The sequence below is a fragment of the Marmota flaviventris genome, chromosome 6 (assembly GCF_047511675.1).
Source record: "Marmota flaviventris isolate mMarFla1 chromosome 6, mMarFla1.hap1, whole genome shotgun sequence".
NCBI classification, from domain to species: domain Eukaryota; kingdom Metazoa; phylum Chordata; class Mammalia; order Rodentia; family Sciuridae; genus Marmota; species Marmota flaviventris.
The window spans coordinates 38,395,236-38,417,877 of record NC_092503.1 but is presented as its reverse complement, the minus strand read 5'-3'; the positions used below and the strand labels follow the sequence as shown (position 1 = coordinate 38,417,877).

Here is a 22,642-nt window from a genome sequence, read left to right as displayed (position 1 = left end):
ATAAAGCAGTGTTTCATTTGAGAAGAGACTACATTGCTAACACATTTGCTTTTCTGGATACTTATTACTACATCAGCAGAAGACTCTGTTCTTAAAGAAATTACAATTAAATTTTCTATCCTTCAGTGAATCTGGCCTTCAGGGGTCAAGGTTATTAAGTCAGAATAAGATGACTTAAGATCTCCAATAAATATTCCAAAGTTTAAGATGTTAAATATTTATTTATTTATTTAATATTTAATTCTTAGAAAAGGTACTGCCTTGTCCAGTTTTCATCTGTGGCATTATCATGACCACTTCCTGTTCTGTGGCTTCTTTCAGTGTTCAAATCATATCACATTTCTTTCTCAAGTCTAGACAACTGAAGATAAATAGATTCACATTGGGGGAAACCACTTGACCAAAAAATGGCAAAACACAATACCATGAAACAGAAAAATGAAATATATATTATAGGAGTGCAGCAACGGAGCTCAGGAGCATGGCTCCATGGAGGCCGCAGATATGTTCGCATTTCGTTCTGCCTCAAGTTCAGAAACAAGCTGGATGATCTCAGGATGACTGAATTTTCCTGCAAAGCAAAAAGACAACTGCTGTTGAGAACAGAAGGCACCTACTTCCCCACCTTGACCTCAGGGCTCAGGCGGCTCCATTCTTTGATCAGACCCATTCTTCTTAGCAGAAGGACACTCTGGATCCTAGGAAGGGGACAAGGGATCACTTTATTCTGTCACCCAGGTGCCACCAAGTAGAATGATAATCAGGCAGAGAGCCATCAATTAAGCAAAGCCACAAGATACTTCACCAGAAGCCCTTATCTCTATCAGAAACTCCAGGAAGGTGTGAGACTACTGGAGAGCTAAACCCAATCTGTTCATTCCAAAACTGCAAGTAATTAAGGGGGACACAGCACCTATATATAAAAGAGGAGTGGGATGATCAGGGGTTCTAGGCTGTCCCAGGATGTGAAAAAGAACACAAATACTGCACTGGCTATCTGTGCTGTCATCTCTGCTGCTCAGCCCTCTCCAGATTTCTGCACTGGGCAGCAACCAAGCCCAAGCTATAATAGGTCAATGGTGTTTAACATGGGGGAATGTTCAAACCCAGCATCTCTTCTCCCACTCTCTTTTTCTGTCTGTAGGTTACTGTTGTTTACTCTTCATTCCACACTAAAATCTATTTAATCTGTTTTCAGTCTCTTCTCTGAAAACTCCCTTCCCTTTCTTGGCTGGTCCTGAGGATGTGGCTTCCCCTGACTGGCCCTGTTCTCTCCTAAGGCTTTTACCATAGGGCTGAGGACCATCTCCATGCACCTGGTTACTGCTTCCACAGTGTACTTAGCTCCACTGTGCCAAGGTCACATTACCTGGCTACTCCCCCTACTGCCCCTCATGGCCGCTGTCATCTACAGAAATCACTGTAAGCCACTTCTATTCACGCCTAGAAAATTACCACTTGAGGTTCAATGTCACCCATCAGAATTCGTGATGTCAGTGCTCATGCAGACTATCCTTCTAATAGCCTCTCTCTCCTTTTCATGACTTTCTCTCCTCTGGAAGTCCTCTCTGTCTCTCCCTCAGTCTCCTCTTCCTACGCGTACATCTTGAAATCATCACTAGCAATAATTTAGTGAGGATGAACTGTCCCAGCTCTCAAGACCAGCCTCCCCACTGTGCAGGAGATCCCACCCAAGCCATCCTCACCCCCTTCCTTGATTACTGCCATCAGCACATAAATGTGCTCTTTTTACATCCTGTTTTATAAATGAATGAACTCTAAGGATGATGCATCTCTCCAATTCACAACCCCATTTTTCATCAGTTCTACCCAGTCAGGGATGGATTACAGTCAGTCCTGCATTCCAATCCTCATAGTGGTGTTTGAACTCACTCCAGTTGGGCTCAAACCTGTTCTTATTGAGGCCACCAATTATCTCCATGTCACCAAATCTGATAGCAACTCTTTACTTCTTAAAACACCTTCTTCCCTTAGCTTCTGGAATCCCTATTTTCTTCCTCCATTTTCTCTATCTATTGGCAACTTCATTCTTTCAGCTGATCATGTCAAAATCCTTGGACTCCTCTCACAAACACCCCACATGCAATTATCCAACAAATCCTGTCAACTCTATATTCAAAATATATCCAGGGTCTGACCATTTCTTACTCTGTCCCGATCATTCGGGTCCAAACCACCATCACTTCTCACTTGGATATGGCTGTAGTCCCCAGATATACTCTCCCTGCTTTCAGCACAAGTGACTTTTTTTTTTTTTTGTACCAGGGATTGAACCCCGGGGTGCTTAAGCACTGAGCTACATCTTCAATCCTTTTTATTTTTTATTTTGAGATAGGATCTCTCTAAGTTACTAAGGCTGGCTTTAAGCTTGGAGATCCTCCTGCCTCCATCTCTCAAGCCAAGTGGCCTTTTTAAAATTTAAATAACCTTGGCTCACATCTGAAATTTCAACTACTCTTGAGGCTGAAGCAGGAGGATTGAAAGTTTGTGTCTTTAAAAAAAGAAAGCAAAAGAAAAAAGCTAGGGATGTAGCTAAGGGGAGCAGACTATCACCGGGTTTAATCCTCAGCTCTGAGAAAACACACAAACATACATGCACATAAATGAGATCAAAATATTCTTGGGCTCCACATCCTCTCAGGGCTCCTCATCTCACTGACAGGACAGTCAAGGTCCTCTAGTGCCCATAAATCCTCCATGAGCCACTTCTGGAGGCTCATCTCCCACTCTCCTCTCTTATTCATCTATCAGCCACAGCCTTTGTACTACTCCTCAGTGAGCAAGGATTCAGAAAGCAAAGACAGAAAAAGAAAATACAAAGTTGTGAAGTGAAGTTAAAAACAAACAAACACTAAAGCCTTGACCTCCTCTTCAATAGTAGTCAATTCTACATACATCTTTGATTGTAAACTTTTCTTTAGGAGTTACTTAAGATAAGTAAGAAACTATTGCTTGAATCAGTTATATTATTTTTATTTACTAATTATTTAGTAGAACCAGAATAAAAGTGCAGTGAGTCTTAATCTCAATTCAGCTACAGGCCATTCACCATCTTTCTGGACTCAAGTTTCTTTCTTAGTAAAATGTGAAATTTAGACAACTCTTCCACTCACACATTTTTAGTTCTACTGGTACTTCATATTTCATTTTCTATTTTTCATTGTGAATATACTATGATAGAAGATAATTATATAAAACGTAAAGAATCACATAAATATAACCTATATTCTAGTTACATTATTGGTGAGATATGCTATCTTGAAACCCAATCCTTGCCTTCAACATGAATCAGAAAACCTTACTATAAAAAGCCAGATAGCAAATATTTTGGGCTTTGTGGACTGTATAGTCTGTTATAAGTACTGAGTTCTGCTGTTATAACACAAAAAGCAGCACAGACAATATGTAAAGAAGAGGTATGACTGTGTTTTGATATAACATTATTTACACAAATAGGTAGTGACCTAATTTTGCTCTTAGAGCACAATTTGCTGATCCTTGGTTTATAAAATTATTCTATTTGGTTTGTTATTAACTTAATAACTTACTAAGTTAAATAGAATAAACTTAAATTATTAAGTTTAAATTAACTCTATTTATGGTAATATTTTCGAGCACCTCGCATATCAAAGACAGGTTAAACCAAAACTGGTCTTGGTCATCAAACAGCTTGCTTTCTATCAGTTGGTGATCAAGCAGGGTGTTGGGGAGCAGTACAGTTAAGATCTGTAATGTCCCCCAAAGGCCCACGGAAAGGCTTGCTCCTCAGCTTGGTTTCAGGTAATAGAGAGCATGTCCTCAAAGGGAACTGATAAACAAAACCCTTTCCTTCTGCACCCCACCCCCACCATGTCCTAGTCACAAGGTGAACAGCTTTGGTCCACCATATGCTGCTGTCATGATGTGTCACCACAAGCCCAAAATAATTGGTCATTGACTAAAACCTTCAAAACTGTAAGCCAGAATGTATCTTTCCTTTTCATAAGTTGATTGTCTCAGGGATTCTGCTGCAGTATGAGAGCTGACTAATAAAGAGAGAGATCCAGAGAGGGACCTCAGTGTGTAGACTATGAGACCTTGGCAAGCTCTAGATCAAGTGCAGACTGAGCAAAAAAAAATGTTTAATTGTGACAGGGTGGATTAGGAAAGGAGACCAGAGAGATGGGTGGCCTTAGACTGCAGGTCTTTTTAGGTCACTCAAAAAGTATCAGGATTTTATGTTTTAGAAAAAGAAAAGCCACAGAGTTTTTAAAATAAAGAAGTCAAGCAGCTCAGTGATAGAGCATTTGTCCGGTCTGCATGAGGCCCTGGGTTCAAGCTCCAGCACTGCATTAAATAAATAAATAAAGACAGTCATGATAATAACTATCTACAAAAGAAGACAGGAGACATGCAGGGTGTACTTGCAAGCCTGCTGGCAGGTTAAGTCAGGAGGCTACAGCAACAGTCCAATAAGAAATAATGAGGGCCTTGTCTAGAGCAGAGGAAGCGGAGCTGGAAAAAGAGAAAAGGAAAACTGAATCAACTTCATTCTAATGCAAATATATTTGGAGCAGAGACTGTGAGCTAGTACTTTTCTCTATTTGGTGAGACCATGTGGGGTCCTGAGAGGTCAGAGAAAGGTCATCCCTTGCAGGACACTCAGGAGAAAGGCAGGTTGAGCAGAGCCTGAAGAGTACCCAGGGAAGAGAGTTTTCTTCCAGGGAACAATAAGAAAAATAGCTATCACTAATACAGTGTTCTCAGCTCCTGACTCTGTAAAGAATCAAAATGAAGATTGCTAACACTTACTGCCAGGCACTACTCTAGCCTACTATATCCTAAAACAATCTTACTTTATCCTACAAAGTATATCTTACCCCCATTTTAAAGATAAGGAAACTAAGGCCCAGGGAGGTTAAATAATTTATTGGTAGTCACACAGCTTGTAAATGGCATATCTAGGATTCAAACCCAAGCAGTTTGACTCCAGGGCTGTGCTATGAAGTACTATAATGATAGAGGTGACTGCAGCTACAGAGGTTTTCCTGTTTTAAATCTCGATTTCTACCTCCATCTCACATGGCACATACAGATCAAAGAGCCCTTTCAAACACATCATCTTCTTTGAATCTCAAAAATCAACCTTGGACTTACAAAGGATATTATGATCCCCTTTTGTTTCAAATGAGGCCACAGGCTCTGAGAGGTCAGGAGGCTACCCAGAGGCACACAGTGGGCATGGGGCAGAGGTGGAATGTGAATGCGATGCTCAGACTCCAAGGCAACGATGCTTTTCAGTACCAATGTCATCTTACCATCAATTCCATTATATTCTTCTTAGATGCTCCCAACAGTGGGTTTTATTAACACCCTGCTAGTCACTTCACTTAGAATAAGCCAAACTAAAACAGATTCTTATTGAAAATAGCATTATGACCAGGTGCGGTGGTGCATGCCTGTAATCCCAGGAACTTGCGAGGCTGACGCAGGAGGATCTTAAGTTCTAAGCCAGCCTCAGTAACTTGGTGAGGCCCTAAGAAATTCAATGAGACACTGTCTCTAAATAAAATACAACAAAGGCTAGGGATGTGCCTCAGTGGTTAAGTGCCCCTGAGTTCAATCCTCAGTACAAAAAATTTAAAAATAGCATTAAGTACCTGCTGTGGAATCATAGAAGTCTTGCAGCCTCCCAGGCTTGTTTTCAAGGTCCTCGTATTCAAAAGCCTGAAGAATCATTTCACACTGGTCCAGCTGCTTCACAAATTTGGCTTCTGCACTAGCCTGGGTCTCATACTCCTAAGGAAATGGAAAATCAAAGCAGCAAGGTTAGGTAGGTATTTCAGAAAACTTCTGGTTATAGAACCAGTAGTGAGAGTCATAGCTCAAATCACTTTGGCTACATTTCACCCCTGTTTGCAAACCCTTCAGAGATACTTCACTTAATTCACAGCTTAGCACCAGAGTCCATGCAAGAAGGATGCACACACTTCCTTCCACATATTCCACCAGATGCCTTGGAAGTCTCACTTGTTCATCCACTCGCTTTTCTTCCGGTTCATTATCCTGCCTTCATTTCAAGGTCATTATTTTACCCTCATCCTCCCAATACTGGGGATTGAACCTAGGGCCACACACATGGTAGGCAAGTGCTCTACCAAGGAGCTACATCCCCAGCCCTTTTTATTTTGTGACAGGGTCTTGCTACATTGCCCAGGCTGTTCTTGAACTTGTGATTTTCCTGCCTCCCAAGTAGATGGGATTATAGGCATACACTACCATGTCTGGCAAGAACACCTGAGCAGTTTAGAGGTTTGTAACTTCAAGATGACACTTCATCTTGTGCTTTTCAACCTTTTACTTCCCTCCTCATAAGGATTACCTTTTTCTCTTAATCAAATTGCTAGCTTCACCTTTTGCTTTTGGTTACCACTTTACCTGGGAATCTCTGTCCTTACTTTTCCCACTAAGTGTAAGATTACTTAAGTCCCTCTGGGTTCTGACTCTTGAGGAGATAGTCAGATCTATGAATTTTTGCACACACCAGTGTGGGTCCTATGTTGGTGGCAAGGGGTGAAGGTGGTGGGAGGAGGGCAGCTTTCCCACCTTTCCTCTTCCCACTACTCCCTCCCTCCCCAGGGCAGATCTGAAACTAGGAGCTCTAGCAGGTCTCTGAGCAGGACACATGCCACACAGACAAAAGTCCCCGTGAATGCCATACAGGATCATCCTTCTATTAAGACCAAAGTGTTCCCACCTGGTTTCCCTGAAAACTTCTCATTTGTAATTCCACCCAGATGTGTTCAGATAATAAGCCTGTCATACTTTCTTGGCAGAGTGACATAATACAAATCACGGAAAGGCTTCTTGGTTTTTATTAGATACCTTATTTTTTATAAAGGCAGCTCTTTGGATTTGATAAAGCTGAATATTATACAGGGGAATCATTTAAATATGCAACTCAATACATTTTGCTTGATCTCAAAGGCTCTTAAAAATAATTACATCTTATTTAAGTGTTCATTCACATTCATAGTTATATAGCAACATTAAATAAAGTTTATGATTTAACAAAAGGAAATTGAATACTACAAGCAAAGCAATCTAGCATTTATTTTCTATTGAAAATCAAAATTAGAAAATATCTCAAGATCACTAGGAAATACAATATTTTGTAGCAAATTCTGGTGAACTTACAGATTTCTTTTAAAGGTAAATTGTTGAATTTCCCCCCAAAAAATCAATGGTAAAGGGCCTTCTCCAATTTTATTTTCCCAAAAGGAGGCAGGGCACAGAGAAAAGAGTATAGACAAAGCTCTAAGGGTGAAGGATTTGGAGAAATGACTGCAAGTAGCTCCCAATGACAGGACTGAGTGTTACAGGAAGGAAAAGTCTGAAGATGGAGGCTAGAGCCCACACTTGAAAAGCCTGGTGTGGACACCACAGTTTGCCCTGTAACTCCTGGGCATCACCAGAAGGTTTCAAGCAGGAAGGGTCCCCTTCTATCTGATTTTAGAAAGCTCACTCTGAATGAGGTCTGGGTAAAAGCTAGACCAGAAGCAGAAAAATCAGGTTCTGAGACTTTGTAGCACTAGCCTAGATGCTGTCTGTTCTAAGACCATGGCAGTGAAGACAAGGACAGTGGGGGGAATTTAAGAAATCATAACGATGAAATAAAATAAAATAAGAAGGGAAATGGGAAGAAAAATTGAAAATGATTTCCTAGTTTGGGGCCTGAGTAACTAGGTAGATGGTAAAACAGGGAGCAAAGGAGAAGAAACAGACAAAAATTGACAGAGCAAAATAACGGCAAATTCAAAATATCATGGATATTTTTTACAAAAATAAACAAATGAACAAACAAACAAATAAATAAATAATAAAGGATGTGACATTCCCATGCATTTCAAATTCTACACAAATGAGACAAAACATCTCCAGCTATAAGCCCTACAGAAACCCTTCCCACCTGTCAAGAAGAAGCACCAAGGAAAAAGAGGATGCCTGATGGACAGAGAACAGAATCTCAAAATAGCCAACAGGTGTTTGCTAGAATTCTCAAATTTTCAGAAGATCAGTCACACTGGAGGAGACCTTGTCCACTCTACTATTGGATGAACACAGGCACAGTGCAACCTACTGCACACTCCAGTCTGACCTCCTGGGTGCCCTTTCAGGACAGATGCCCTGTGAGAAGAAACTTCTGGAACAGAATCAAGACAGAGTGGGATAAGGATTCTAGAGATGAAGAAAAGAATCAGATTAAAATGAAGAAGGGAAACAAAATTAAGCCAAGTGTGGTGGTACGTGTTGGTAACTCAACTACTTGGGAGGCTGAGGCAAGAGGATCAAGGCCAGCCTGGGCAACTTAGCAAGACCTTGTCTCAAAATAAAATTTAAAAAGGGCTGGGGATTTCAGTGGTTTCTATCCCTAGTACCAAAAAGCAAACAAATAAACAAACAAACAAACAAAAAGGATCAAGAAATTTCTAAAAACAAGTTAACATGTTTTTTCTAACACTTCATTAAAAAAAAAAAAAGCTGAAGAGGAAGTTTTGTGAATTTAAGAAGGCAATCTGTTCCTACCACAAAAAAATGGTGATGAAGATTAGACAGGTAAGTAATTCTAGGAAACAGCTGATTAATAATATTCCTCCATCCTTCATGTTCTTCTACAGTAGCTCCTTACTAGGAGCAAACAATTCCATTATAATTTTGATGGTTCTCCCTATTTTAACCATAAAAACCCAAACAGGTACTGTATCTATTTATTAGATAAATTTAGCCATCCTACAATTCACAATGCATACATATTTCAAAACATCATATGTACACAAATATATAAAATTTTTGTCAATTAAAAAGAAACAAAAATTAACAAACTGAAAAAAAAAAAAGTCATTCTGAATCAAGTTTCCTTCCAAAAGTTCAGGAAAACTAGTTTTCCATCAAAACAAGCAACAGAAAGCACAATGGTTAGATCCTCTACTTGTTTATCATAAGGTAAAGAAAGTAAGGAACAAAACAACATCTCCACAGACAATTTACATCAGACAGATATTCAAAATAAGAGAGAGATCAATTCTACCACAAAAATTTCAAAAGGAGCTAAAAAAAAAGGAGGAAATGATGCAAAACATAAAAAAGAACAAAAGAATCAGATAAAAGGTAATCTTATAAACGAAAGTTAATCAATAAAAAGTACAACACTAATTAACATGACAAATAGTTCCTTAAGAGAAACAGAAATTAGAAAGGAGTTAAAGTTGAAAAGTAAAAAATACAAAATTAAAAGAAAAGGAAAAAAGCTGAGCATGGTGGCATAAACCTATCATCTCAGCTACTTGGAAAATTGAGGCAGAAAAATCCCAAGTTTGAGGCCAGACTGAGTAACTTAGCAAGATCCGGTCTCAAACAAAAAATCAAAAGGAAGAAGGAGAAGAAGGAGGCAGAGGAGGAGAAGAAAATAAACAAATGATTTCAGAGAAACTGACAAGTATTAAAGCTAGGCAAAGAAAAACTAACAAATGAGTAGACATAGAGTAATCTCAGAAGCAAATCAAAGAAAAAAAATTACATTTCAAAAAAGTTTTCTTACAATCAAAAATTTTTTTTAAAGATTTCAAAGTATATGTTAAAAATGTACCCAGAAAAACCAACACAAAAACACACTGTAATAGCTGGGCGCAGTAGTACATGCCTGTAAGCCCAGTGGCTCAGGAGGCTAAGGCAGGAGGAACATGAGTTCAAAACCAGCCTCAGCAAAAGCGAGGTGCTAAGCAACTCAGTGAGACCCTGTCTCTAAATAAAAAATATAAAATACAGGGCTGGGGATGTGGCTCAAGTGGTAGCACGCTCGCCTGGCATGCGTGCGGCCCGGGTTCGATCCTCAGCACCACATACAAACAAAGATGTTGTGTCTGCCGAAAACTAGAAAATAAATAAATTTATATATATGAATTTATATATATAATATATATATTATATATATAATATATATAATTATTAAATTTATATATATATATTATATATATAATATATATAATTATTAAAATAAATAAATTTATATATATAAATTTATATATATATATATATATAAAATTCTCTCTCTCTTTAAAAAATATATATATATATATATATATATAAAATACAGCTGAGTATGTGGCTCAGTGGTCAAGTGCCCCTGAGTTCAATCCCCAGCACCCCAAAACAATCCCCCAAACCAAAACCAAAACAAAACAAAAAACACTGTAATAAAATTACCAAGACCTAAAAGAAAAAAAAAATTCTTCAGATACCCAAAAAAGAGCATCTGGCATATAAGGAAAATAAAATTATGAATAGACTTTAATAGCAATGTTTTATGTCAAGAAAAACATGAGAACTGAAATTAGAAAGGAGTTTATGTACAAAGAGTACAAAATGCAAGAATTTAGAGAACATACTTCCTGTAAGCCCTTCCTGAAGAATCTACTAGAGAATAAGTCTCAATCAGAACTGTTAAGAAACTGAAATAAAAACTGGTGTTGAACTTCAATGATATAGTTACTTACAGAACTAAGAATGAAAAGGAGAAGCTATAGCATGCAATGGTTAGATGTTCTGAAAACACAGACACAATACAATGATTATAAAAGGGAAAAATGGAGATAGCAGAGGCAAATTGTTTTTTTTTTTTTTCAGTATCAGAAATGATGATGATGGTATATAACTACTATTCTGAGATGACACATGTGTAAAGAAGAACAAAGCAAATAAGTGTGGATGAAAGTCAAATTCCAGCATCCTCTGTGTACTACACAACCAGGATTGTGTTCATACTGGGCTCTTAAAATACCATTTTCTATTCAAAAATAAACAAAGAATCCAAAGGCATTTGGGTATGCTAGGCACTTGGCATGGGGGAATAGCTGCCTTCATGTTTAGGGGCTCACAAGGTATTTCTTTTTTTAAAAAAATACCTTTATTTTATTTATTTGTTTTTATGTGGTGCTGAGGATCCATCCCAGTGCCTCATATGTGTGAGGCAAGCGCTCTGCCACTGAGCCACAAATCCAGCCCACAAGGTATTTCTTTAAAGTGAAATGCAGGAGGTAAGGCAGTCACCTTTCTGAAATACATTCAGGAAAAAAAAAAAAAAAAAAGAACTCTTTCCTCTTGGTTTACTGAAATCCTTTACACTTCCGAGATGAAAGATAAATTATAATCAAGGCTGTCTAATTGCTTTAAACAGACATGCCCCTCGGGCTGATAGGTATTTAGAGTAGTGAATAGCTATGGTGATCAACACTTCAAATATTAATCAACTGGTATTTAATATGTAGCCAGTATTATTCTAATTCTCATGGGTATAGACTGACCATATTTTCTTAAACCAAAATCATAATATAAGTACTAGAGGCAGAGAAAAATAGAATATATGGACAAGGAAAAATAGAGCTTACTATATGCCAGGCAGTATTCCAATTGCTTTACACATATTTAATTACTTTAATTCCCCCAAATATATAATATATTATTATTGCCATTTTATAAATGAAGAAATTAAATAAATTGCTTAGGGCCACAAAGCTAATATATGAAGCCGGTATATGAACCCCAGAAGTCTCATATTGAAGCCCATAAACTAATACTGGATATGAATTATAACATACATAAATTATTATAGGTCCCTGTACTATACTAAAAAGTTCATATCCACCTGAACCTTACATGTGACCTGTAACTATGACTTATTTGGAAATAGTCTCTGCAGAAGTAATTGAAGTATAAGGTATTCATACTGGATTAGGATGGGTGTTAATACAATAGAGACAACTCTGGGGGACACTAACATCGAACACCACATGACTAAAGGGAAGGGGTTGGAACAATGCTTCTATAAGCCAAGGACTGCCAAGGACTGCAACCACAAGAAGCTGGAAAGAGGAAAGGAAGCATCCTTCCCTAGTGGATCTGGAGAAAAGTTCTTCAACAAGCTTTGCTTATCAACCAAGAATGGCACAAGATAGCAAAAGTGTTACCTATTGGGGGGTTATCAAGGATTTTAATTCTATGGTTTATATTTAATCTCCAGAGTCTTTCTTAGTAACTGTTGTAGTATATTACTTAGAATACTGTTTAAATTCAAGTAAATTTTGCAGTAAAATTTTTAGCTAGTTGCTCACAGTTAAGAAAATAATTTTATAGACATTACCTCTATATTCACAATAATTAGGAGTCACAAAGGGACAAATTATTATAAAAGGTTTTCAAATTCTGAATGTTTCTTCCTTAAAAGACCATACATTGATTAGTTCCATAAACTCAGGTGCCATTATTTTCTCTTTATATATGAGATGCAACCTACTCTACTTCTTTACTCCGCATCTTAGAAAGAGTGTTCCAAAAACTACTTGAAAGTACATACTTGGAAACAAGAGACACTTTTTCCTAAATAAATCCTATTATACTATAACAGATACCACCTATACCAGGCTCCAGGCTACATACCATGCATACTTCACCAGATTTAATTCTTATTACTGTTCAACAAGGCAGATGTTAAAACCCCATATCTCTCATTTTAAACCCTGGCACCAGATTGGTTTCAGATTTCAAATTTTCTTATTTTAGAAAAATAATATGGCACATATAATGTATATTACTGAATACCTTTAGTGGGCTCTAGAGTAGTACTTGGTTACCAAACAGATGAATATTTCTCCATCTAAATATAACTATCACAAGGAGGAAGATGAATTAGAACTCCAATAGCCTAATGTTGATTCAGAGATGATTTTGCTGATAAATGAGTTCAAATGAGGTCAAGTTTTTAAAAACTGGTTCTCTGAACTTTTTGAATTTCATAATTGTGGATATGGGCAGGTATCCATCTCACTTCCTAGAAAAGAAACATGTAAACAAAAATCAAGTAACTCTTTGACTAGAAGGCACTGATTTCTGCACCCTACCCACTGTCTTAAAAGGTCCATTTCATCCCATAATGAAACAAACCACAGAAATAACAGTGCACTACAGAATCTGATGTTGTAAAACGTGACATTCTAGGAGGAAAAGTCTGTTCAGGGTTTCAACCCCATTCATGTCCCATCTCACTCCCAAGGGAAGAACCAACCCGGCATGTGAGGGAGTAAGAAAGGGACCTCTCCCAGCTTTGATGTTCAGGAGAAAGGCAAGGCAGGGTGGGGGTCTGGGTATGTGGAAACAGAAGGTGGAAGACCAGGCTCTGAAGGTGAGCACTTTGAAGGAAATGTGAGAAGTGAGAGTGGAAGGCAGGACTACCTGCGCACAGGAATAAGAGTGAGTCTAGCTGTGGCTCTGGAGGCTGAGGCAGGAGGATCACAAATTCAAGGCCAGCCTCAGCAGCTTAGCAAGCCCCTAAGAAACTTTATAAGTCTCTGTTTCAAACACATAAAAAGGGCTGGGAATATGGCTCAGTGAAGTGCCCCTGTGTTCAATTCCTAGTACCAAAAAAAAGGGGGGGGGGGGATTAAAAAAAAAAGTGAGTCTAAGAGCTCCAGCAAAGCTATGCCAGTGCAGGCAGAATGAGGTGAGAAACGGTACCATAGAGGAGTCTGTTTTCCCTCACAAAGGATTTGCAACATTAGGAAAGGAAGCAATGAGATAAAACAACTTACTTCCCCTTTCTATCCTCCCTGTCCTTTCCTTCCAGTCTCACCTCCCTTGTCTATTGGCAGCACTGGGAAGGGACCAAGCATAGGGAGAGAACCCCCATGCTGAATGAGTCCCCGTTCAGTGCCAGGCAGCATAGTGGACTTTCACCTTTACTTCACTCAGCCCTAATGACCCTTCAAGGTTTTATGACCGCCACAGACTCAATAAGAGGAACGTGCCCAAGGACATACAACTAAGTGGTAAGGTGAATTCAATCCCATTTCTGAACTATCCCCCAAAGCCATGCTTTTTTCAGAGACCAGAAATGGATAGGTGGATATAAGCAAATCAGCAAGAAATCCAGGATCTATGAGTCAAAATCCATCCCAAGCATTGTGGTGGTGAGAGAAATGAGGACTGCGGACTATCAGCCCCAAGAGATTCCTGCAGCCACTTGGAGGTGAAAAACAGACCAACATTTGAGACAGCTTGTTAAGGCAATCTAAACCAACTAAAACATCGATGAACCATATAAATTCAGTTGCAATAAATAAAAAGTTACCTATTGTATACTTACTTCCCAAAGTTCATAGAGCTCCTTTCTGAGATCCTCTGGTAGGAGCTGGGTTATCTGTTGCATAGCTTCCTGAAATATCAAACTATTATTTTCATTATGCTCACATTTGTCTAAGTTAACAACTATTTATGTGACTGCTTAACAACTATACATGAGTTACAGGCTCAGATTATTACAGATAACTCCCATAGGGGCAGTAGAATAAATTGACCTATATTGGTATCAACATTTTTGTGTAGCATTATATTATTTTCTATTATTAATATGATTTTATTGGAAATTTAAAATACTACATAGGGCAATTATTGTTATTAACATGAAGGAAGTCATAGTATAGACCTTCATAGGTTCACTGACTCACAAGTTTCAAGTGGAACACTTCTGTCCTCTCTCCACAAACATGCTCAGTAGTCAGAACTCAGCCTCTCAAGAGACTCCTACATGGGTTTTAGGCAGCACTGTCAAAAGCACTTTCCTATTCAAGCTAACAACAGTCTTTGTAGTCCTTCCACCAGGCTTAACCCCATCCTTCCTGCTATCCTCACTCATCTACAAGCATAGTGTCAAATGGGGGGTGGGGGAGTGATGAGCTAGGTCAGGCTCTCTGTGGCCAAAGTAACTAAGCAAAGGGATGGCCTCATAACTCAAACCAGGCCACTCTGGGTCCTTTTCCACATTTTATCTAACAGAAGCTGATAGAGGGAAGCCACTTCCCTCACCAGAAGTCTGAGAGTTAGTCAAAACCCAAAGAAAGCTGAGGTAAGAGAATAAGGGTGGAGGGTATTATGTCCCCAGTAGTGGTCCCTCCAGTACCTGTCACCACCAGAGGTCCATAGTAAAACCCTTCCATCCCTGAGAGTTATAAGGATCTGGGTGAGGTTGAAAGAGAAACAAACAAAAACAAAACAATGATTTTTCACTGTGTGTGTGTGTGTGTGTGTGTATGCATGTGTGCACGTGTGTGCATACACAAAGCCCAAAGATAATGAAATAGGGGCTGGGAAAAGGATTTGGCCTGGCCTGTGCAGCATGAGGCCCTACACTCATTTATAATCTTTACAAAGTCCCAAGAGTTAACCTTATTCCAGTCTCTTCCCTCAAGTTTTTCCAGTATCCTTCTAAAATATCACATTTGGGGGTAAACTTACTCTCAAATGGCTTTAAATTCCTTCATTATCTCAATACATACCTTTTACTCTCACTTCAGTTCTTCTAACCAGGAAGCTAGTCTCCTTGAAAATAGTATGGTTATAAGAACCATTTTTGCAAAACATAAAGGTCATAAATGAAAACAAAAATGGATATTTATGTGTGTATTACTTACTGGGAAGGAAAAGTTTATCAAATACATTCACTTACAGAGTAAATCACGTTTACCAATGTCAACAATCAGCTCTTAAAGTAACAGCAGCATGCTGTTCGATCACAGAGCTGTACTCCAGACTACCCTTAGTGGCATAAAATTTAGTGTATTTTATACTTACATTCTTCCTGGCTTCTTTCTTATAATCTCAGCAAAATGCTTAAGAAAGTACTTTACATTTTCACAAAACAAATGTCTTTATAAATAGATTGCTTTTTTCCACACTTTCCAGAATAAAAGTTTGCCCATTCCTTTTGTTTAAACTTTTATTCTAAACTTTTAGAATCCAAACATTACAATCTTGCTTTAACAAGGGACTACTTTATTCCCTTTAAGGTGATACACCCAGTAATGAACATGATTTATGTCTTAACTGACCAAGGTGGAAGAGATGAAACTATCACCTTCCTCATGCTAGATATATATTCCTATAAATGTAACCTAAGACTGAATTGGCTTTTCAGTGATCACATTCCAATACTGACTGATTAATCAGCTTTCTGTTATCTAAAATCACTACATTCTTTAAAACAGATAACAAGCATGTTGATGCTCTTCCTGAAACTGAGTAGATTTTCTGAATCTAAGCTCATTGATATCACTTATTATTAAACAATTAGAACTGCAAAATAGTCCTAGGGTTTAATGGCAGATGCAACAGAATCATCACTGCTTTCTAAAATAAACCCTTGGAAATCAACTTCACTTGAGTCCAGCAATCATGGGTGAATATGACCACCTTCTGCTTCCTGGTCTGGGGCCCTATACCCTCATTTCTGTACTCTCACTGTGTTGTTCAGACATCAGTCTAGTGACAATTTCCCTAGCTTCCTCCAATAGCAGAACATGTCAAGAATTTGCCTGAAGTTCTGAGCTGAGTGGAACTGTCAGCAAATGTCTTGTGACTGGTTTGTGACAAGCATCCGGGAAGCATCATCTGTCAGTCACATACTGGGGAGGTCAAATAATGTGGTAGCTAGGTGCAAACTGCATGTGAAATCTGGCTTCTTGCTTATTAGCTATGGAACCCTGAGCAAGTCCCTAACCTCTTTGTCCTTCAGGTTTCTCATGTGTAATAATGGTCCTTTCCTAAGAGAATTGTTGTAAGGACTGAATTATCATATGTAAAGTGCTCTGAACCTGGTACATACAAGCCCTCTGTCAAAGTTCACTATATTTTTCATTTCTTCCATCCTGCATGTTCAATCCTATAATAATGTTCTACCCTTCTCCTTTTCCTCCCAAGTTTCTAGCCATTTTAACACTTGCAGATATATATGTACCATGACTCTGCCTTCCATTTTAATAAGCTTTTCACTTTGTAAAGGAATATAACCTGCCATTGCTAAATTCCACTTTAAAGGTCATCTCCCTAATCTCAATGATCCTGTCAGGTAACACACACTAGTTCAGGTTATAATGTAAAGTTTATGTTATTGTATTTAGGAAAGGGGCCAGACTATAAGTATTGCTTTTGGCCCCATTCCTGGATTTTCTCTTCAATGCCCTCATCTTTCCCTTTCATCTTAATACCACGTCCTCTATAACAATCAGCCTTCCAGTTTATTTAGTATTTTTCCTCCCTCCTACTTCAGTTTGAAGCCTTGTGGATATGGCAAGCTAGCCTCTGGGCAAATGAGGCTTCCTGGTTCTCTTTATGCATGTTCCACCTCAAGCCAAGAAATCATCATTTAATTATCTTAATGCATGACTTAGACATCTGAATCCTATTCATAAATACCATCTCCATAAAAAACTGTTTGCCGCTCTCATCTTCCTTTCTGTTCCCAAATCTTGACCAAAAGCAGGAAGAGATGAAGAAATATGAGTGCTTTCCAAGCCCTTGGTTTCTGGCCCAAGAACTTGCTGTTCTTAAGCTGTTTCTCTGTCCCTTCCACCTGGGACATTATTCCACCATGAATCAGCAAGAGCAGGCAATGGCTAAGAGGTTTTATGAGGCCAAGAGACAGCATCTGGAAAGACAGCAGCACCCTGATTATTCAGGTACTCCATGGGGTAAGACAGGCCAGGACTCGACCTCTGTTAGGTCAGTGGTAGGTAGAGATCTTTCACACTGACTGGGGTTCTTCTCCAGAAGGTTCTGACTTACTCCTCGGTGGAGCAATTCCTTGTGTACCTTTAAAGAGACAATTTGTCTTTTCCTCTTCTTTGTCATATTTCTCCATGCCTTCTCCTCACTTCAAAGGTCTTTGAGAACCTTCTAGTACTTCAGTATGATTTCCCTCTATATATCCAGATTTACCCAAACAAGCTGCATAATTGAGTTTCCCCCATCTTTTTCTTTGATATTATTACACTCACCACCCTCTGTTTCAAGTGCCAGTTCCTTTCTGCAACTCAAGACTCTTGAGCAAATGGCTTTCTTTTTGTATCAATTCTGCCAACACAACTAGAATTCTCAATTCATGACAGTAGACTCCTATAGAGAAACATTTCCTTAGATTCTTCCCTTTCTGTCATGATGGTTTAGGCTATCTTGTAGACCTATATTTTGGCAGGAACAGGAAGGCATTTCTTATACTATTCTCTTTGTTTTCAAAATTTAGGGTGGGTTGCAACTCTAAAATTAGGAGTCTACTTCTTTGTGGATTTTCTTGCCTCTAGAAGGGTAAAAACCCTAATGGCTACTGAACACTAGTCTCCCACACCTCTGGAAAAAGCTATTTATGCCTACTGGAGAGTTAGTGATGTAGGTCAGTGGTTAAGCTCGTGCCTAGCATGCTTAAGGCCCTAGGTTCAATCTCCAGTATGGCAAAGGAGAAAAAAAAAAAGGAGCCACCAGTCTTCTTAAACCATCTCAGATCTCAATAAAAGCTCCCTTGCTCAGTAATTTAGGACAATTTAAAGGTCTACCATAAAGTAGTTTGCAACAATCTGTGACTTAGAAACTATCCATTCAGCATTTTAAAAGTCATCCTTAATTTTCCAGCCCTGGTTCCAAAATATCTTCCTTTTTCGCCCTGGGCCCAAAATATCTTCCTCTTTCGCCCTGGGCTCTGAATTTAGGGCTCACACCAACATTGATTTTATGTTTTATTGATGTTACTGTTTTTTTATATTATAAGTTTTCCTTTACTTTTTTTTTAAACTTCCAATCACTGAATTAGAGGACAAAATTCAAATTTGCTAAATAATAATTATACTTGTGATCTAGATTTTCTCTCCAAAGAGCTTAACTAGCATGAAAAATTTCCACAAATCAACTTAAATTCCAACTATTTCTATTGCTCTAATGAAAGTCATATTATCTATGTCTACATTTTAATGACTGCCTATCCTTGTGTTAAACAAGCTGTAGAACAAGCATAGATTCCTATTCTTGTGTAAACCACCTAAGAAAGTAAGCTCCAATAGCTTAGTCCTTGACTCTCCCAAGACCCTGCCTCCCACTGATCCAAAAATTAAGTCCTACACCCTTTGCAATCCCAGCTAATGGCCTATTATCTTGTAAGACCCATTTTAACATTCTCCAGCCCAGGCCCTAAAATTAAACATATCTACACCTAAACTCTCCTTCCTGAGATACCAATGAGACTATCTAGGTGATGTTCTCCTTTACTGCAATAGCTCTATTGAACTTAGCTATGCTCTGGCAATGGGTTTTTCCAGTGGTTTTTTGAAGAATCAATAATCAACACTGACCTCTTCTCGCCTATGTTTTTCTTCTTTGGGGATGTTATCTGCTGGTGCTATGTCCCCAACGATGCATTCTGCCATATCGTGAACGAGGGCTAGACGTATACATCTGACCAGGCAAGAAATGGTGAAAATTACACAGAATTATATTCACTATAAGTTTTCTTTTCTATGCTATTTTAAAGTTACATAATACATTTTTCTCTACCCCCACAGATTTTAATGCAGTATTTTCTAAAGTAATTATATTCCATCAGCCTACAACAGTTCTGAAACAAAACTGCTAGTATAATATTCAACATAATATAGAAGAGTATAGGAGAAACTCTTTGCATGATTTTTTTTTTTTTTTTAATGACTGGTTTCTAAATCTCTCTTTAACAGGTTTGTAATTTCAGATTACAAAGCCATGAGATAATCTGGTTAGCATTTACTTACTGATACAAAATTTACAAACAATCATTTTCCCCAATGTTCTAGTTAGATTACAAAATGAAGCCATTTATAGGGTCATGGGTAGAGCTGAACAGATCTGGGTTTGAATTCAGCAAACAACCCACATGAGATCTTTGCCAAATTATTTAAATATCCAATTCTGTCACCTTTCATTTATCATCTGTAAAAATGGGATAACAGTACTTCATAAAGTTGGTGTAAAACTTAAATTTGATAAATTATTTTCCTGGAACATGTTGATAATTCAGCAAATGGCTGTGATTATTAGTGATTAATGATTTGTGATAATCATCATCAAAATAACAAAGGCAAGCAATGACACAAATGCCCAGATGACTCTGTTTAGCACTCCCACTGTTACACAGGCAGTACCAGACCTAATAGCCTCCTCTTAGGCTTCCCTACCTCATCTCCTTCTGAATCTAGTTCAAAACCTATACTCCTAAATTCATCTGTTTGACTTCACTTCCATCTTGTACTATTTGCCAAAAATCTCCTCCGTTCCTATGTACTGAGTAACAGGACTCCCCAGACTTCCTAAGGAATCCATCACTGAAATCAAATTGATATTCTTCTCCTTTCCAAGATATTTCTTTACCTTCCCTGCCTCCAGACTTTGGTTTCTATCCCCTTCTCTCTGTGCATTGTGCCACTATTAATTCTCTATCTTTATCAATCCTTAGAATCCAATTCCTGCTGCCTCTTCCATTAAGATCAACCAAAAACAGGGGATCTCCCCTACTGTTAGAATGCTTGCCTAATTTTGACAATAGCTTTATTTTTACTTTTTTTAGAAGCTGATTTGCACTTCTGAAATTCATTTGAGATTTATTTACCATTTTATATGTTAATTAACTTCTGCTCTATGCTCCAAAAGCATTTTGAACATCCAACTACAAAGCCACCTCACAAATGGGTGCTACTATTCATAAAAGGGACAAATAGTATACTAATACAGCTAATAATTTTAGACATAACATTCTCACCTTCAAAGCCCTAATATCATGTTTATGTTTCCTCTGAGACCAAGGCAGGTTGCCAGTTCTATAACTTGCCCACAAAAAGCCCAGACTTCACTTTACAACTGAAGCAATCATCTCCAAGAGTTCTCCTTCCCACATCCTAAATCTGGTTGGCCTCAAATAGTTTTGCTTGACATATAAACCAACCTACAAGAATGTGACAGAGGCCTTAGTCTCAGACTCTTACAACCATCTAAGTTCAGATTAGCTTACCGGTCTTTATTAAGATGGTCATCTTTGGTCACCATTGCCATAACTGCCATCCGATACATGTGATCTGATACGCTCTCTGGATTTTTGACATTTCTGTATACCCAGCCAGTCCGTGGGACTCTCTGATAAGTATGAAATAGAAAAAGTTAAAAACAAAACAAGTCCTCTTACTATCTGCAATGCTTAAAAGATGTCCAGGGAAGAGCACATAAAGGCCATTATTTCAGAACCTATTATAAGAAAATGCTTTACTAAACCAACCAAAATGATCAACATCTGGAATCAAACTAGAGAGTTTGGTGGATGGGGGATAGTGAAATGTAATTCGCAAGTATACCAAAGTCCAAAAGTCAAGTCACTCTGTTAATGAAGCATAATTGTGAAATGTATACAAATCTTTTAGTCATAAAAACTAAATTACGTTTTTTCTTAATTACAAGAGCTTTTCCCCTTCAAACAAAAGCATCCTACACAAGTGGAGATCACTGGAATGGAGGCTCTGAATTTGAACATGTGAAGGACTTCCAAATTCTGAAGCCAAAGGGAGAAAACCATTTCTAATTGCTTGATCATCCTACCAGTCAGGACTCTTCCTTTTATTAGGGTCATGATGTGATCTTGTAAGACTGCCTTTCCGCCTCAGAATTCTACATTTCTAAATCATTTTATAAACAGTAGTCAGTGGCATGAAGATGATCTGCTTTGAACTTGGGGAAATTCTTCTGCAAAATCACTAACTGTAATAGGAGGGAGCGAGGGCAGGACGCACATGATGAAATTCCAGTGTGTGTTATATAAAAATCCCCTGGGGGAGGGTGTCTTGTTATTGAAGTTACTGTGTGAGAGTTCAAGCGCTCCACTTGACATCTGCTGGGCCGCTGGATTCCGTTCCTGCCCTGCGGCTGCTCAGGAGCATCCCGCACACGTGGGCCCGAGTACTCGGTGCAGACCCAGCAGGCGAGGGCCGCGGAGCCTCGGGAACCGCTACCTCGCTAATGGGACGCCGAGGATCGGACTCGGCCAGGTCTGGACAGGCCCCGCGGCCGGCTGCGCCACCTCTCTTCCTCCTACTACCGTCCACGACGCGGGTCGTCTGGGGGGGGGGGTATACCCCTGCCCGAATTCCGCGCGGCAGAGAGGGCGGAGGACCCGGCAGGCCGCGGGCCCGGCTAGGAGCCCCGAGGCCCCACCGGCCCGCCAGCGTGGCTGCCGCCGCCCGGCCTAGACAATCAGCCCCGCGCTCGCTCACCTTGAGCTGCCCCACCAGCCGCAAGAACTGCAGCAAGGACCGGGCCCCAAAGCCCGTGGAGGCCGAAGCCATGTGGCGCCTATCCCGCGGGTGGAGCCAGGAGCGGCCATCCGAGGCTCCGCCCGCCCCGCCCCGCCCCGCCCCGCCCCGCCCCGCCCCGCCCCGCCCCGCCCCGCCCCGCCCCGCCCCTCTCCCCCTCCCGCTCTCTCCTAGCTTCCTTCTCCTCCTCCTTCCTCCACCCACTAAGTTCCTCACCTGGTTTTCTTAGGCCCTTCTGTGCAGTGTCCTATCTTTCTGGCTTTATTGGCTGCTGCTTGGGCATTGCAGTTTAAGTCACATGAGAAAAAGAATTTGCTAATACATTTAGAACTTTTTGAGTCCTCCATTCATCTCCCCAGAGGTAACCACTATCCTGAATTTTGATAACCCCTGTCTTTGCTGTTAATTTTTATCAAAATAACAGCACACACACACACACCTAAACAATA

At 39.3% G+C, this 22,642-nt stretch overlaps 1 protein-coding gene across 1 annotated transcript; it reads right to left on the bottom strand.

Moving 5' to 3' along the window:
• Positions 1-201: 201 nt before the first annotated feature.
• Positions 202-22,264, bottom strand: Hddc2 (HD domain containing 2). Its single transcript, XM_027947377.2, has 6 exons — positions 22,155-22,264; positions 20,906-21,027; positions 19,221-19,323; positions 14,195-14,263; positions 5,661-5,799; positions 202-571 (listed from the first exon to the last, which is right to left on the bottom strand). Exons 1-6 carry the CDS (start codon positions 22,224-22,226, stop codon positions 474-476), a joined length of 603 nt encoding a protein of 200 aa, XP_027803178.1. The 5' UTR covers positions 22,227-22,264; the 3' UTR covers positions 202-473.
• Positions 22,265-22,642: the final 378 nt, after the last annotated feature.